Source organism: Lycorma delicatula, chromosome 1 (genome assembly GCF_047948215.1).
Source record: "Lycorma delicatula isolate Av1 chromosome 1, ASM4794821v1, whole genome shotgun sequence".
Classification (NCBI taxonomy): Eukaryota; Metazoa; Arthropoda; class Insecta; order Hemiptera; family Fulgoridae; genus Lycorma; species Lycorma delicatula.
Genome location: NC_134455.1, coordinates 164,657,279 through 164,673,292, shown reverse-complemented (window position 1 = coordinate 164,673,292; position 16,014 = coordinate 164,657,279). Strand labels below are relative to the sequence as shown.

Here is a 16,014-nt window from a genome sequence, read left to right as displayed (position 1 = left end):
GGACTTGCAACAGACGGACGACATGAAAGACGTCACATGCATCATACAGAAGTAGCTTCAAAGAAATTGAAATATAACAATTTGGGAAAACAACAATTTGTCAAAAACAACTTTTGAGCAGTGTTTCTAGCATGTGCATAGAAATCACTCTTAAAAAAAAGTTATTTGCCAAAATTGTGGAACCAATTATGAATATGACTGAATAAATATAAAATAATATTTTTTTTTTTTAATAAGTCGATGTTTTCCAAATTTTAACTTTTAATGTTCAAATAAACTAATATTTATATAATTTATTTGTTTGTTATTACTGTATTGCATGAAAAAAAGCATCTAATATACCTTATTACCTAATTAAAGTCCTATTTTCATACAGGGCCTCTGAAGCCCCCCCCTTGGTTCTTGATGTATCAAGTGTATCCTTGGTCCTACAAAGGTAACTTGTAAAAGAGTATAACAATAGATACAGAACATTCAAAACTTTAATTGGTAACTGGTATCTATGACTTTATAATCAAGTGTTAACATAAATATACTGATAATTTTGTCATTCTTTCAGATAACATAAATAGACTACAGACATTGGTAGCAGAAACCTGAAAAAGTGCTCTGAAACACAAAGGTTTGAGATTATATCCAAAAGAGTAAAATGTTGTACCTATTACGGGAGAATAGAGATAGCAAGTAAGAGTAATGGTAGAAAATAAAAGATTGATCCTGAAAATAGCTCCTAGATAATCAAGAACTATTTTCAGAAAAAAAATGGTAAAAATTACCCAACTGATTCACTTCAAAATGTTTATAAACCAGTAGGATTTCTGCCAGATAAAAATAATTCTTGAAGAAAAAAAAATCAAATGAAACTAACGTGTTTTTTTATAAAACTATGTGCGTGCACGTATGTATTCCTGAATGGGTTAGAAAGCTGGTAAAAAATAACTAAACAGTACCTAAAATACATCAGCAAAAATTAGGAGAGTAGCAAGGAAAACATGCTAAAAATGGAAAATAATTTTAAAATTAAACAGTATTAAAATCAGGATGTTGTAGAAAAAAATTGGGAAGAGGATTATAATAGTTTGTTCATGTGTCCTGGATGGGAGAAAAAGAATTACAAGAAGAATAAGGCAAAAGGTTATAAAAAGATTAAAGGCAGACCCAAAAAAAGTTGACTGGACTGTGTAGTAGGGTTAGGTAGCAGGAAAGGAGTGTCAGTTGGGGAAATGAAAAGGAAGGCAGTCTACCAAGGCCCAACACACAATTTGCAAAAGGAGAGAAAAAGAAAGAATACAGTAGAAATCAAAAACCATTTACTTAGAACTGAGATAAAATCAAATTATGGTAAATGTTTTACAATTAATATCAATTTCCTCAAAACATTTAAAAAAATTATAAACACGAAACAACATTAGAGTGCAGGATACTAATACTTTAGGATAATAGAATATTTCGGATCATCACTCACAATAACATATACTATCACAATATACTTCCAATACCACCCATAAAATACATACCATATTGACATGTCTCAAAATATGGCGAATTACCGACCTAATTTAAATAAATACAGGCACTACAACATCACAACCCACCATGTAAAAGAGGAGGGTGCTCATGGCATAAAACACTTAAAACATTCAGCAAAATTATCTATCATCAAACCAAAAGGTTGTTATCTGTTTAAAAAATAATATGTACATATAATAAATTTTTCATTAGTTGAAATAAATAAAATACATCATTAAATTAATATGAAATATGTTACATAATTGACTGTATGTAAGTATGACTACTGTAAGTAATTTTACATTAAAAAACAAATCTTTTAAGAGTATCTTGCACTTCTTACTCGTAAATAGCATGTGACATCTTGGTTTAAAATCTTGATTCAGTTCACTTAACTCATGAACTGAACAAGAACTATTTCGGTATGGTTTGTGTCATTCATGCAAGTTTTTACTAAGAAGTAAGTTGTTATGTGGTCCAGAAAGATGACGAATTAATTCTTGTAAGGATTCAAATGTCAACTGGCAGAAGCAACAGTTAAAATGTCCTGAGTCACCATCCCCACTCGCACCACCACCTACAGATATAACATTTCGATGAACAGAACAAAGATGTTTTAACAAATGGGCTTTTTGTTTAAACATAGCTACACACAATCGACAAGCAAAAGGCTTCTCTCCTGTGTGAACTCTTAAATGTGTTTTTAAGTTCCAACTCATACCAAACTGTTTACCGCAGTACTCACACCGATATTCTCTTGTAGGAGTTGGTTTTCCAGACCCGGCTATGCCAGAATCACTTTCTTCTGTTCCTAAACAAAATCAATTCATACATCACTTACAAAACGTTAAATAAATCTACTAAACAAAGAGCTAAAGAAATTGCTCAAATGCATTGAAAAGGATAATAATTCACATCATTAGATAATAAATCATAATTCATTATATGTCACTACTAGCAGTGAAATTCAGAGTGTGACTTTTTTGGACTTAATAGAATAATATTAAAATAAATTGAAACTGGCTGCATTACAGTGTAACTGCAATTAATAAAATAAATGTATGAAAATGGTGTGGAACTTTTGAAACCATAGAATAATCATGCATGATTGAAACTGTTCCAAGCAACCTTTCCAGATCACAAACTTGGTGAAGAATGTCATTAGCAAGACAGAAATCCTTAAGTCACTATTACGTAACTGGAAACAATGTTTGAATATTTCTAGAACATTTATTAGTAAAAAATTCACAAATAAATACATTAAAATCTGTGCATAAGGAATAATTTGTGTATGAATGGAAGTCCACAAACAAATGTGAATGAGATTAGTATTTTTGAATTTTTGTGCAATTTACAAAGGTGTTAAATTTTACAAAAATTTAGATTGAAAAAATTTTACAGAGACTGTACATTGATATAACATGGATATAGACATCACTCTGAAAATGAAATATCAATCACTGGATTGGCACTACCCTTAGCACTGAAAAACCTATGGAGTATGTATAAGCAGAATTTGTTTGGGTGCAAGTTTATGGCTACAGTTTTTTGGAAGTAATTTCTTGTGCTATTGTAAGACTCTGCAAGACAGAATAATGTGCTAACCCTTTGTAAAATGATTTACAAGTTTTATAACACTAATCAAAATCAATGATGAGATGGCTGGAAGCTTTGTGTGGATAAATAATAATGCACACACACACACACACACACACACACACACACACACACACACACACACACACACACACACACACACACACACACACACACACACACACACACACACACACACACACACACACACACACACACACACACACACACACACACACACACACACACACACACACACACACACACACACACACACACACATTTTGTAGCTGTCAATCAAGAAACATCATCTATCAAGCACACACATCATCTATCAAGAAAATTTTGATGGGAGCATTGTCAGAACCTTCTCAATGGATGCAACCAAGTTTGCCTTCAAGCAACTTCCATTTCTTCAAAAAGTATAAAGACGTTTTGGTGGCAGGCAATTATGAATGATAACAAATTGGAAACAGCTATCAAGCAATAACATTGCTTGAGAGCTAGTAGGAGTGGTGGCAAAATTGTATAAGAAGGGTTATTTGAAGCTCATAAATTGATATGACAAAAACTTTAATATTGATGGCTAGAGGAAAAGCTAAGATAATTATAATTGTAAATTTGTTAAGGTGATTATTACAACTAACTGTTTTAAGAAAAACCTTTATTAAAAAAATAGCATTTTTTATTGATTTTTTTTAGATTAAAAAATGTAAATCAAATTTTAAGTTAAAGAACTTACACAAACTAATAGGCAATATATGTATATTGCATTAACCTCTTCAATATCCACTTTTTTCTTCGCTCAAAATAATAATTAATTGTGTCCTATGCAATTAATCATGAGTATCTTATCCAGTTTAAATGAGCATAATTTTTTTATAAGACAAAAAAAAATTAGTTTTAATAAATTTTGTATCACAGAAGTATCTGTCTCAACAGAAAGCAAAACAAGACTGGATGAAACTGAAGAATAAAATATTATATGAGAGGCACTTTTTGCTAATATATACATGAATATAATATTACATTAGATTTAAAAATACAATCTATACCATTAATTATTTTATAATAATTGATTATACTCACCCGAAGGTGGAGGCTCTTCCCTAACAGAAGGTGGTTGCCCAACTGTAGGCTGGCATAGAGCCCATGGACCCCAAGAACTTTCACTACTATTTCCACCAAACTGAAAATTTGGCCTAGGTGAAACAGAGGGAGGTAATGTGTGTCCCTCTTCACTAGGTGGTCTGTACTTAACAACAATTTCATCAATTGTGTTAGACATTTGTAAAACACCACCAGTTTGAGGAGATGTCTTTGATGTATTATCCATAAAGAAAGGAGGAGCAGAGGAACTAAGGAGCTGATTATTCCGATGGTGTCTGTATGAGATCTCATCAATATAGGAAGGTGAAAAGGGGACAAATGGTGGGTTCTGTGCAGGTGCATTGTGAAAGCCAGGCCGGCGTTTACGATGTGGTGTAACAACATAGTTCTCTGGTGCTGTTTGTTGTTGGATTGCTTCTTCAGGCAACTTTCTTTGATCTTCATCTTCTAGGTGGCTTCTATAATCTTCCATGTACCGAGTCTTTCTCTTCAACTGTACTGTGAGCTCAGGATGACTTTGACTATCCTCACCACTTGATGCCTCAACTGAAGGTGATGGTTGTTGTTTCCTTCCCTGACTCTTTCGTGAACTCTCAAGCTGTTGAAAAAATAAACCATGATTTTAGAAATGGCATAGGACACTTAAGTTAAATTAAAAAAGCAGCAGTAGCGATAAAATTAAAGGACTTACTAACCAGAATGATTCAATTTCATGTTGAAAACAAATAAACTTTTTGTCAAAAACCAGATAAGTTAATAATACTATGTTAATGTTAAAATTAAATCTTTATATACTGAAATTATGTATTTCAGTATATTTAATTATGTATTTAGACTGGTTAATGCTAAGAATTTGTCACAATTTCTATACCATATTCCTTTTGGTAGTTTTCTGTCACAAAATGGACATAAAGACAAAAAAAAACTTAAAATTTATCATCAAGACATCGTAAGAGGTCTGAGTAAAAAAGATAAAGTATAAAATGTAGACGAATGGGAGAATGTTAAAAAGGAAATTCTTAAATCAGCAAAAATGAATTTAGGAAGAACAAAGAGAACTGGTAGAAAACCTTGGACATCGAGGATATATGGCAGCTGATGGATGAACGTAGAAAATATAAGAATGCTAGTGATGAAGAAAGTAAAAGGAACTATCAACAATTAAGAAATACTATAAAAAGGAAGTGCAAACAAGCGAAAGAAGAGTGGATTAAGGAAAAGTGTTCAGAAGTGGAAGGAGAAATGATCAATGGTAAAATATACAGAGACAGAAAAGTTAAGGACAATTTTGTGGTACATAAGATAAATCTTAATAATGTGTTAAATAAAGATGGTACACCGATTTATAATATGAAAGAAAGGGTTGATAAGTGGGTGGAATATATTGAAGAGTTATACAGAGGAAATGAATTAGAAACTGGTGTTATAGAGGAAGAAGAGTAAGTCGAAGAGAATGAAAAGGGAGATACAATACTGAGATCTGAATTTAATAAATCATTAAAAGATTTGAACAGCAAAAAGGCTCCTGGGATAAACAGAATACCTGCAGAATTACTGTGCAGTGCAGATGAGGAAGCAATAAATAGTTTATACAAACTGGTGTGTAATATTTACAAAAAAGGGGAAGTTCCATCAGGCTTCAAAAAGTGTGTTATTGTCATGATACCAAAGAAAGCAGGAGCAGAAAAATGTGAAGGATACAGAACAATCAGCTCAACTACTCATGCATCAAAAATCTTAACTAGAATTCTGTACAGAATAATTGAGAGGAAGTGGAAGAAGCATTAGGAGAAGACCAATTTGGTTTCAGGAAAAGTATAGGAACAAAGGAAGCAATTTTAGTGATCAGATTAATAGTAGAAGGAAGATTAAAGAAAAACAAAACAACATACATGGCATTTATAGACAGGCATTAGATAATGGCATAATAAAGGCATTAGATAACGTAGACAGGAATAAAATGTTCAACATTTTGAAAAATTTAGGGCTCAATTTTAAATATAGAAGAACAATAGCTAACATTTACAGGAACCAAACAGCAGCGGTAATAATTGAAGAATATAAGAAAGAAGCAGTAATAAAAAAGGGAGTCATACAAGGATGTTCCCTATCGCCATTATTTTTTAATCTTTACATAAAACTAGCAGTAAATGATGTTAAAGAACAATTTCGATCCAGAATAACAGTGCAAGGTGAAAAGATAAAAATGCAACGATTTGCTTATGAAATAGTAATTCTAGCTAAGAGTAAAAGAGATTTCGAAGAAACAATGAATGGCATGGGCGAAGTCCTATGCAAAAACAATCACATGAAAATAAACAAGAACCAAATGAAAGTAATGAAATGTAGTAGAAATAAAGTAAATGGACCACTGAATATAAAAATAGGACAAGAAAAGACTATGGAGGTAGAAGAATTTTGTTTTTTTGGAAGTAGAATTATTAAAGATGAATGAAGCAGGAGCGATATAAAATGCCAAATAGCACAGGTAAAATGAACTTTCAGTCAGAAATATAGTTTGCTTACTTCAAAAATTAATTTAAAAATCAGGAAAACATTTTTGAAAGTGTAGTTTCATATGGAGTGAAACTTGGACAATCAAAGTACTCGAGAAGAAAAGATTAGAAGCTTTTGAAATGTCATGCTATAAGAGAATGTTAAAAATCAGGTGGTGGATAAAGTGACGAATGAAGAGGTGTTGTGGTAAATTGATGAAGGAAGAAGCATTTGGAAAATTATAGCTAAAAGAAGAGACAGACTTATAGGCCACACCTTAAAGTATTTTGGAATAGTTGCTTTGATATTGGTGGGACAGGTATATGGGAAAAGTAATATGTAAAACAAATTGTTAGGGATATAGGATGTAGGGAGTATACCAAAATTAAACTATTGGCGCTAGATAGGAAATCTTGGAGAGCTGCACAAACTAGTCGTATGACTGAAAAAAAAAAAAAATTATTATGTCCAGTTGTATTTTTATATGGAATATTATAATCTCTTAGAAACAATAATATGGGCACATTTTATTATTTTGTGATTCTTTTTGTGTTTTATGTATTTATATTTTTAATTACTTTGTGTTCATATTTTGAAGATATTACAATTGCTATTAATAAATTGCTAACGTGACTCAAAATGTTATGGAATATTAAAATAAATTTTTTCATCACAATATCAAATTTATTTGTGATTATACTTACTCATAATAGCAAGTTATTCTTCATAGCCAGATAATGTGATAATGAGTAACTGAATTAGATCAATTGGATAATACATAAATATAATTACATACATTTTTATGACATTTAACAAAAATCAAATTAAACAAATATATATAAATAAATAATTCATATATTCTTATCAAAAAGAGAGCCTATTAAAATATGATGTTACGCTTTTGTTAAGAATAATTTATAAATTAATGTTTAAAATATAAAAATAATAAAAGATAGGATTAACATTATATAAATGACAGTTGTACTGAGAATTTTGTGCACTGCACAGTAAAGTGATCCTATAGTGCAGCATCCTGTGTGAATGAAACAGAATTTATAATTAGTTTTGTTTGGTAGTTTATTACTTTTTTTAATAATAATCATTAAATTTATTATTAATATTAGCAGCACTCTACAAATACTACATACATTTATTCTGTTTCTATTACATCTCCTTGTATATCTGATTTAGTACTTTTTTGTTGTTGTACTAAATTGAGTTGTTGAGTAGTTGTTATACTAAATAAGATATAAGTTGTAATAATATTTTATTACTTTTAAACACAGAACATGTTTTATTTCATACTGTTTTGTATGTTCTCACAGTAAATCAATGTAGATGAAACAAATGATACAATATGCAAAGTTTTCTGATGCAAAGAGATGCTTTATGTATGGTGTACAACTACCAGTTAGTAGTGGAGTAATGTTTCTGCTTCTTTCATAATTTTGATTAACTATTTGTTTTTTTTTTTCTGGTACCCCATAAACAAATAGTATTTTTGAAAAAAAAAATATTATTAATAAACTTATAATTAGAAGCTAAATAGTAATTAAATAATAAGAAATACCAAAAATATAAAGTTAAAAAATCCTGGCAAGTATTAAAAGGGCTACCACACAAACTGATGAAGACCCTTCCACCGTGCTAACTGACACACTACACCTATCTAATGAGACTTTATATAAGCAAATGAAATAACAATTTGATATCACCTTATCAGGAAGTTTAGATAAACACTATAAAGTACTATTAATTTAACTGTGCAAAAAATAGAACTAAAAGTTTTTCACCCATAAGTTACAACAATCTTAAACATACTTTTTGGCAAAGCAACAAAACACAAGCAGATATACCAGGTGACAGTTGCTATTTATTCTGCCATTCCAGATTATTATATATAAATAAATAGATATTTTACATATATATATATATTGCTCACAGCTGTTGGTTTTGAGTAACTTCTTACTTATCTTTCCACTGTAATTTAGACAATTGAGATTGTTAATCTGACAACTTTTCTGGAAGATGGGCAGCTGTTTTATTAACATTAAAAAAAAACATAACTTTGTTGTGTTCGTGAACAAACACAACAGTTTTATTAATCTTTTTCACTTGGTTAAAAATACCAACTCCTACTTAAGGTGTGAGGTTATTGGAGGTCACTTATGGACACCCGTAAAAGATATTTATTATTTAATACATGAATAAATATACATAAATACCCAATGCAATGACTGTCAATCAGTTCTTCTTACCCTTATTTGTTTGTACTTTATACACAGATTCCACATAAACATTTGCAGGGGTTCTTGAATATGGTTATTATTACATTTTGTTTAATAAATGTTGGAAATGATTAATGCAAAATTTATCAATAGAAAATGGATGGGTAGAAAACTGCATCTCAGTGAGTAATAAGTAATTTGAAAATTTTTCACATTATTCTAGAAACAACTTTAAAGTTGGGTATGGTTTTATGAACATTTAAAAAAATCTAAACTTTTGGAATGAAGATTATCTCATACATCTCCAAGCAAAACAATTTTTACTTAAGCAACCCATTGAATAAATTATCCAAATAATATAAGTATAAAATATATCAATCACTAAAACTGAGTCTGATGAATAATACCATAACATACAACAAAAAAAAGAAATAATAAAAATAATAAAGGAAACAAAAAAAATAATTATAATAAAGTACAAAACTAATAATGAATAATAAATATTCAAGGAAGGGGTAATAATATAGAAGGAAAAATTTCTGCAAGGTCTTTATAGTCCTAGTGCAACCCAGCAAACACAACAGAGCTATGTTTTCTCTATAAAAGAATCTAGATGGATTCAACAATTGATTTAATAAAGCTAAATTACTCTTTGAAAATACTGAATGGCCTCCCCTTTGCTTTTCCCGTGTTAAATAAATAAAAAACATATTAAGTCAATTCTCAAGAATGTCAATTCTTAACTCTGATGACTGCAGGAAGAAAAAGGCAGAAATTAGTATTATTCACATATTTTATTTGTACACCTACAAAAAAAAATATGCTGAAAAGTATGGAATGTGACAATATTATATAAAAATTATTATAAAAAAACTATTACCTAGCAAGTGTTGCTAGGTAAGCTAGATTACACCAGTCAACTGATGGTTATGCATCTTTTGAATAAATATGAGGTTATAAATATTTAATAATTTTAATTGTTGGAAAATTTGCTGGAAACACTGAATAAATGATAATGGGGGATTACACTTAGAACATTCAATTTTTACAAAACTTGCTATGGGCTTGATCTACAATTGTTTAAGTTCCTCCAAAAAAATTTGTTAAGACACACCTCTTTGGGAAGATCTGAAATGAGTGTATAATGTTTTACATAAGTATAAAAAAATACAAAAAAAAAAATTACAAAAATATATTTGATTACATATAAAAAATTATTTTTTAAAAAAGCTTTTATTAAACTAATATTAACATTAATAAAAAAAGGAAACAAATTAGAAAAACTCTTTAAAAGTAAAAAATAAGAATTAGATCAAATTGAAAATTTTAAACAAAAAAATATAATATATTAACAAATATAAAAATGCACTGAAAAGTAAAAAATAAATTATATAAATATCTAATAAATAACCAATAAATAAATGTAATAATTATTAAATTTTAAAATTAAAAGTAATGAAAATATTTAGTTAAATAAAAGCGTGGCGCGGTTTTTATAATTTATTTAACACAACACATCATTTATTTTTACAACAATTAATCTTCATTTTCATTTTCAATAACGACGCGAGGAGGCGGAAAGGTCTGCTGGAGCCTCTCCAGTTGAGACTGACTAGCTACAAGTAACAATCTGGGAAAATGCACCCACTCGGTTTCTTTATACGTGTTCTCACATAGCTGAAGTTCATCTTCGAATTCTGCTTGTAATCTAAGCCAAATTGAACGCTAAAAGTTTCATTTCATTTAATTATGAATTTTTATTTAATGAATTCATAAGTACGATTACAATTATAATAATGATAATAAATAATAATTTTTCAGATTACCGTCAAAATGTAATAGCTTTGAGCAAGATTTCTATATTTAATTTTTATTTTTAATCTTATTAACCCTTAAAGGTCATCTCGGTGCAAATTTGAACCATCAAAGAATTAAAACTTGAGTTATTTTATTACAGATAAATGAAGTATACACATATACTAAATAACCTCATTAAACAAAAAATGTAATTTAAAGTACAGCAAATGTCTATAAATACTTATTCGAAAACATTGTTATAAAAACTGCGCCACGCTTTTATTTAACTGAATATTTTCATTACTTTTAATTTTAACACTACTGTTAAATTTAACGCATTAAAAGGTTAAAAAAGGGTTGAAAATACTATTATCCGATGGGTACCACTGGGAGCGGATGCGATCTTGTCAAAACTGTTCGAAAAAGTTTTTCGAGCATTAGCACCAACCGTTTTCGATTTTCGTCTGAAAATTCGGATCCGGTTAAAAAGTACTAAATCTTCCCAAAACTTCGATATATATTTCGCATATATATCGATATGTAATAATACAACAAGTATACATCTGACCACCACGAGACAAGTATTAATATTTGGATTTTCCGTTAGTGATCGGTACATTCCGGTGCTAAGTTAAGAGGGACGCACATACAGACACACATTCAAATGCCGTTTAGTAGGGCAGGATACTTTGAACATGATACACACATCTTATCATCTGCCTTTCTTCAGAGATAAGAGGCAGATGGAAAGTAAAATACCAGGATTTTGCCAGGAATTCATCTCTTAAGACCACAGTTTCATAAGTCCATTTGCAAACACTAAACCAACAGACCAGCTAGTACTAATCACAAAAACTAATAAATTGTGCCCAAGATTAACATTATCATTAACAATAATAATGGGTTGTGTTCAAGGCCTGTTCCATAAAACTTCAATTCCAGTACAGTAACCCCAAATTCAGCTGTTACGAACATTTATATATCTATACAATAAAGCTACATGAGATATTCTATAAAAAAAAAAATCTAGTTCAGTACAACTGCTCCAAAATAGACCACAACTATATTTCATAAACTGGTCCTTTCACAGTGCAGAATTGGAATCATAGTTTTATAAAACTTAAATACAGTTTCTATTCTTAAGTTCTTTAAGATGCGTCTCTTGTTCGATAGTCCTAATAGGCTGCTGAAGTTTGACAAATGTTTGCTTTACATCATTAGCATAAAAAAGAAACAGCAAACAAAGGTGACGACTACACATATTTACTTACATAAGTCTTTTTCATTTTATTACTTTACTATCTTTTTCAACCACTACCTATGCTCTTAAAGATAATAATCTGGCAAATGCCAGTACTTTAGTTTGGCAGCTGAAAGAACTAAATATAACTTATTTTTCAAAAAGCCTAATGAATGGACAGCTAATGACAATAAATCATTTACTGAGATTCCAATATAATTACATGTTTACTAAATAGAAAGATATCTAACGAATTAATATAAAAATGAGAGGGTATTAATATAAAATGAGAGACAAAACCAAGGAGGTTTCAGATCCTGGAGGAGCTGTCCAGATCAGATCATGAGTCTCAAGCTAATAATGAATTACAACACGAAAAGAAGCAGAGACATGGTGATAAGATTTGTAGAATTTAAGAAAGCTTACGACTTCATTCACAGAGAATTCCTACTAAAATTTCTACGACACCTCAGACTACATACCAAATTAATAAACATTATAAAACTGACCCTCACAAACACTAAGTCAAAGGTAAAATTTAGCTCTTGGAACCATATGAGATCAAAACAGGACTGTGCAAAAGTGATCACTACTATTATTTAACTGTGCTCTAGAAGTGATAATGAGGGAATAGCTCAAAAAATATTCCCTAAAAGTAAAAACAGGTCGAAAAATCAAAACAAACTGTCTTAGTTTTGCCGATGACTTGGCACTGCTAACAAATGACATCAATGATGCTACATAGATATAAGAACTTCAAAACAATGCAAATAAAAATTGGCCTCAAAATATCATTTGAAAAGAAAGAAATTATGCTCCAAAATCCAACACGATTAAAAGAAGTAAACATAAATGGTAATAAAATCAAAATAGTAACCCAATTTATACACCTCAGAGAAATAATAACAAACAACCTAAATGAAAAAAGCTCAATCCAAATAAGAAACTAGCTAAAGCTCAAAATTAACCTGGTACATTACAATAAAAAATGCCTACCAATAAACGCAAAAGTAAGATACTACAACACAGTTATAAAACCAGAAGCCACTTAAGCAGCAGAAACACTTTTCTACCTGAACGAACAATTCAAGACAGACAGACTCCAGAAAATCGAAAGAAGAATTGGAAGAACGTGCATCAATAAAAAGGACCAGAAAGATGGGCAGTGGTGGATTGTGCCCAACAAAGTCATGTACAAAGAGTTAGAACCCATCACTGATACCATGGGTAAGAGGAGACTAAGATTCTTTGGACATATCATGAGGATGCAAGATTCAAGACTTTTGAAACAGCTCGTACAGTACAATCTCGACTCAATAAACACCAAGACAGCATGCAGATGGATCAGAGAAATAAGACGGGATCTGAAAGAAACTGGCCTTACAACAGAAGATATCACAGATAAGATAAAATTAAGCAAAAAAATCAAGAACAAAAACACTTGCTTCACACATAGAAGAAAAACTCACAACATGAACATTTTCAACACTAGAAAGGGCACAAAGATCGGAACGTATGAAAAAGTACTGGGAAGACTGCAAGGCCCAAACAGTCCAATCGCAGAGACTTGGATAATGGACAGACTAAAGTGATCCTATGTGGTCATAAAAGATAATAATAATAAAAATGAGAAGTCATAATAATAATAATAATAATAAAAATGAGAAGTTTACAATTAACTTTCACTTATTAACAACTGTATCAATATACAGATAAAAAAATGCAGGAAACAGAGGGCACCCACCAGCTGGGTCTAGTGGTGAACTTGTCATTGCAAATCAGCTGATTTTGAAGTCGAGAGTTCTAAGGTTCAAATCATAGTAAAGGAAGTTTCTTTTATATGAATTTGAATACTAGATCGTAGATACTGGTGTTCTTTGGTGGTTGGGTTTCAATTAACCACAAATCTCAGGAATGGTTGACCTGAGACTGTACAAGACGTGTATAACTTCATTTATATTATTCATACATATCATTCTCACTCATCCTCTGACGTAATACTTTACAGTTGTTTCGAAAGGTTAAACAGAAAAAGAAAAAAAGGAAACAGAGAGCACCCTTAATTGACTCCTTTTGATGTCTCACTTTTAGTATTTGAAGTAAGTGAATTTACTCAAATCCAATCACCAGTATGTTTTTAAATAATTTGCAGAACTCAAATTAAGTGTTGTATTATTCCCTCTGTCTTCTATTAACTCTACAGTAATTCATTTGCATTAGCTCTACTGAAGGCATTCCCAATATTCCCAATAAAAAACTATGCATCACAAGGCATTGTATCTTCTCTATGGTTTTCCAGAATATTTAATACTGAAAATACACAATCCATGTACAAGCAATTTTTTGTAAAATATACTTATCCTATTCTTCCAACAGGGTTGGATCAATCATCTTGATATATCTCTTATACCTACCATTCTAAAGGCAGGTTCCTGTGAGTTTCATAGTAGTCTAGACCCTTTCTTGAAGATGGGAATAATCACAGCCTCAGTCCACTTTTTAGGTAGATTATATGAATACCAACATCGTTAATAAAATCCAAAAATCTACAGAATAAATAATGTCATATTTAAATAATTCAATATTTATGGAATCAGAGCCAAGAATTACCCAACTCATACTTTTCCTCGGATTGCCACTAACTCTTCTACAAAAAATATGGTCCACATCATTTCTAAAAGCAACAATGAAGAACCTCACCACCCATCAGCAGCTATTGTCTGTGCTCATAATGACTGGTAATAATCCAACTATTTGCACTCAGGGATTCGATTTGGCTATACATTATTTTTCTCTGAATTGCTTTAGTGTTTCTAAGCCTTCACTTGTTGGCCATGTTATCATTGCCAATGGGCAATGATAACGCCCGGGCATTTTTCGCACACAAAAAAAAAAACTTGGCCATGAAATCATTCTCCATGTCATCTAAAATTTTCATCCAACCCTATCTCTTAAATTAGAACACTTAAGTAACCTTTAATCTTGATAATTAAATTAAGAACAATAACTGAAATACTTCAAATGTGTATTCCTTTCATGTTTAACAACTGTTGCAAGATCTGGTTCCAGTACTTAAGCTTTCCCATTATAAGTCTTCCTTCAATCCAATACTTCCTCAGCTATTTTTGACAAATGGGCTTAACAGAGCATTCAGAATTTATGTTTGGGCTTATGGGAAACTGTGTTACCAGCTAATTCAGTTATCTCTGATAAAATTCCAAATTATAGGATAATCTAACAAGGAAAATATCTGCTTCTTTTGTCAGCTTTTCCATAACATTTCTATGGAAATGTAAACCTAAAGATCAGTCTTGAAATTAGTAAGAAATGGATAGAATTTATGTTATCAACATCTTCTTGTTGAAAACATATTCAATCAATGATCTATCTTCTTGCATTTAAAGTATATAAGTGTATTGTACATAACAGTTAAATATATAAGTAATTTTCAATTATTAGTAGCAGCAAATTCAATCAAAGAAAGACCACCATTTTGACTGAAAAAATTCCCATATCAAACTTTACCTTTCTAATTCTTGCATTGATATTGTCAGTTAGAATAAAATTTTTTTTTTTTTAATTCCATCAAATATTCCCTTTCATTCATGAATGCAAGCAGGAGGATGTTTTGCTATATTGTTTTATCATGAAAATTACTCCAGCTTCAGCTCTTTCCTTCTGACCAACACCAGCAATTAACCTTAGTCATCTAAATCTATAGAACATTTTAATTTTTTCTTAGTTTTAAGTAATATTGCTAGGTAAACCTTGGCAGCTTTTAACTCTTTTTCTTTTGAAATTTCCTCAGAATTAATGCCTTTAATATTTTTAATTCGTTTAACCCTTATATCTTTAGTTTCAAATGTTTTTCATTAACCCAAGATTTGTTATTTGAAGATTTTCCAAATAATTTATTCATAAATCCATCCAACTTTTCCCTTTGTGACTTTGATTAATACAAGAAACTTCCTTGGTTGAGCTACTATGTAGGAGGTAAACTATAATAACAAAGACTGAAATATTGCTGATTTTTGTGGC

At 30.4% G+C, this 16,014-nt stretch overlaps 1 protein-coding gene across 1 annotated transcript in view; it reads right to left on the bottom strand.

Moving 5' to 3' along the window:
• Positions 1-260: 260 nt before the first annotated feature.
• The window catches only part of LOC142318214 (transcription factor Ken 1-like), a 123,113-nt gene continuing 107,359 nt past the window's right edge, over positions 261-16,014 (bottom strand). Inside the window, exons 4-5 of the mRNA XM_075354778.1 lie at positions 4,195-4,813; positions 261-2,320 (exon numbers count right to left, since the gene is read on the bottom strand). Of these exons, the coding sequence (XP_075210893.1) occupies positions 1,944-2,320; positions 4,195-4,813 (996 nt within the window). The 3' untranslated portion in view covers positions 261-1,943. The remainder of the gene's footprint in view (positions 2,321-4,194; positions 4,814-16,014) is intronic.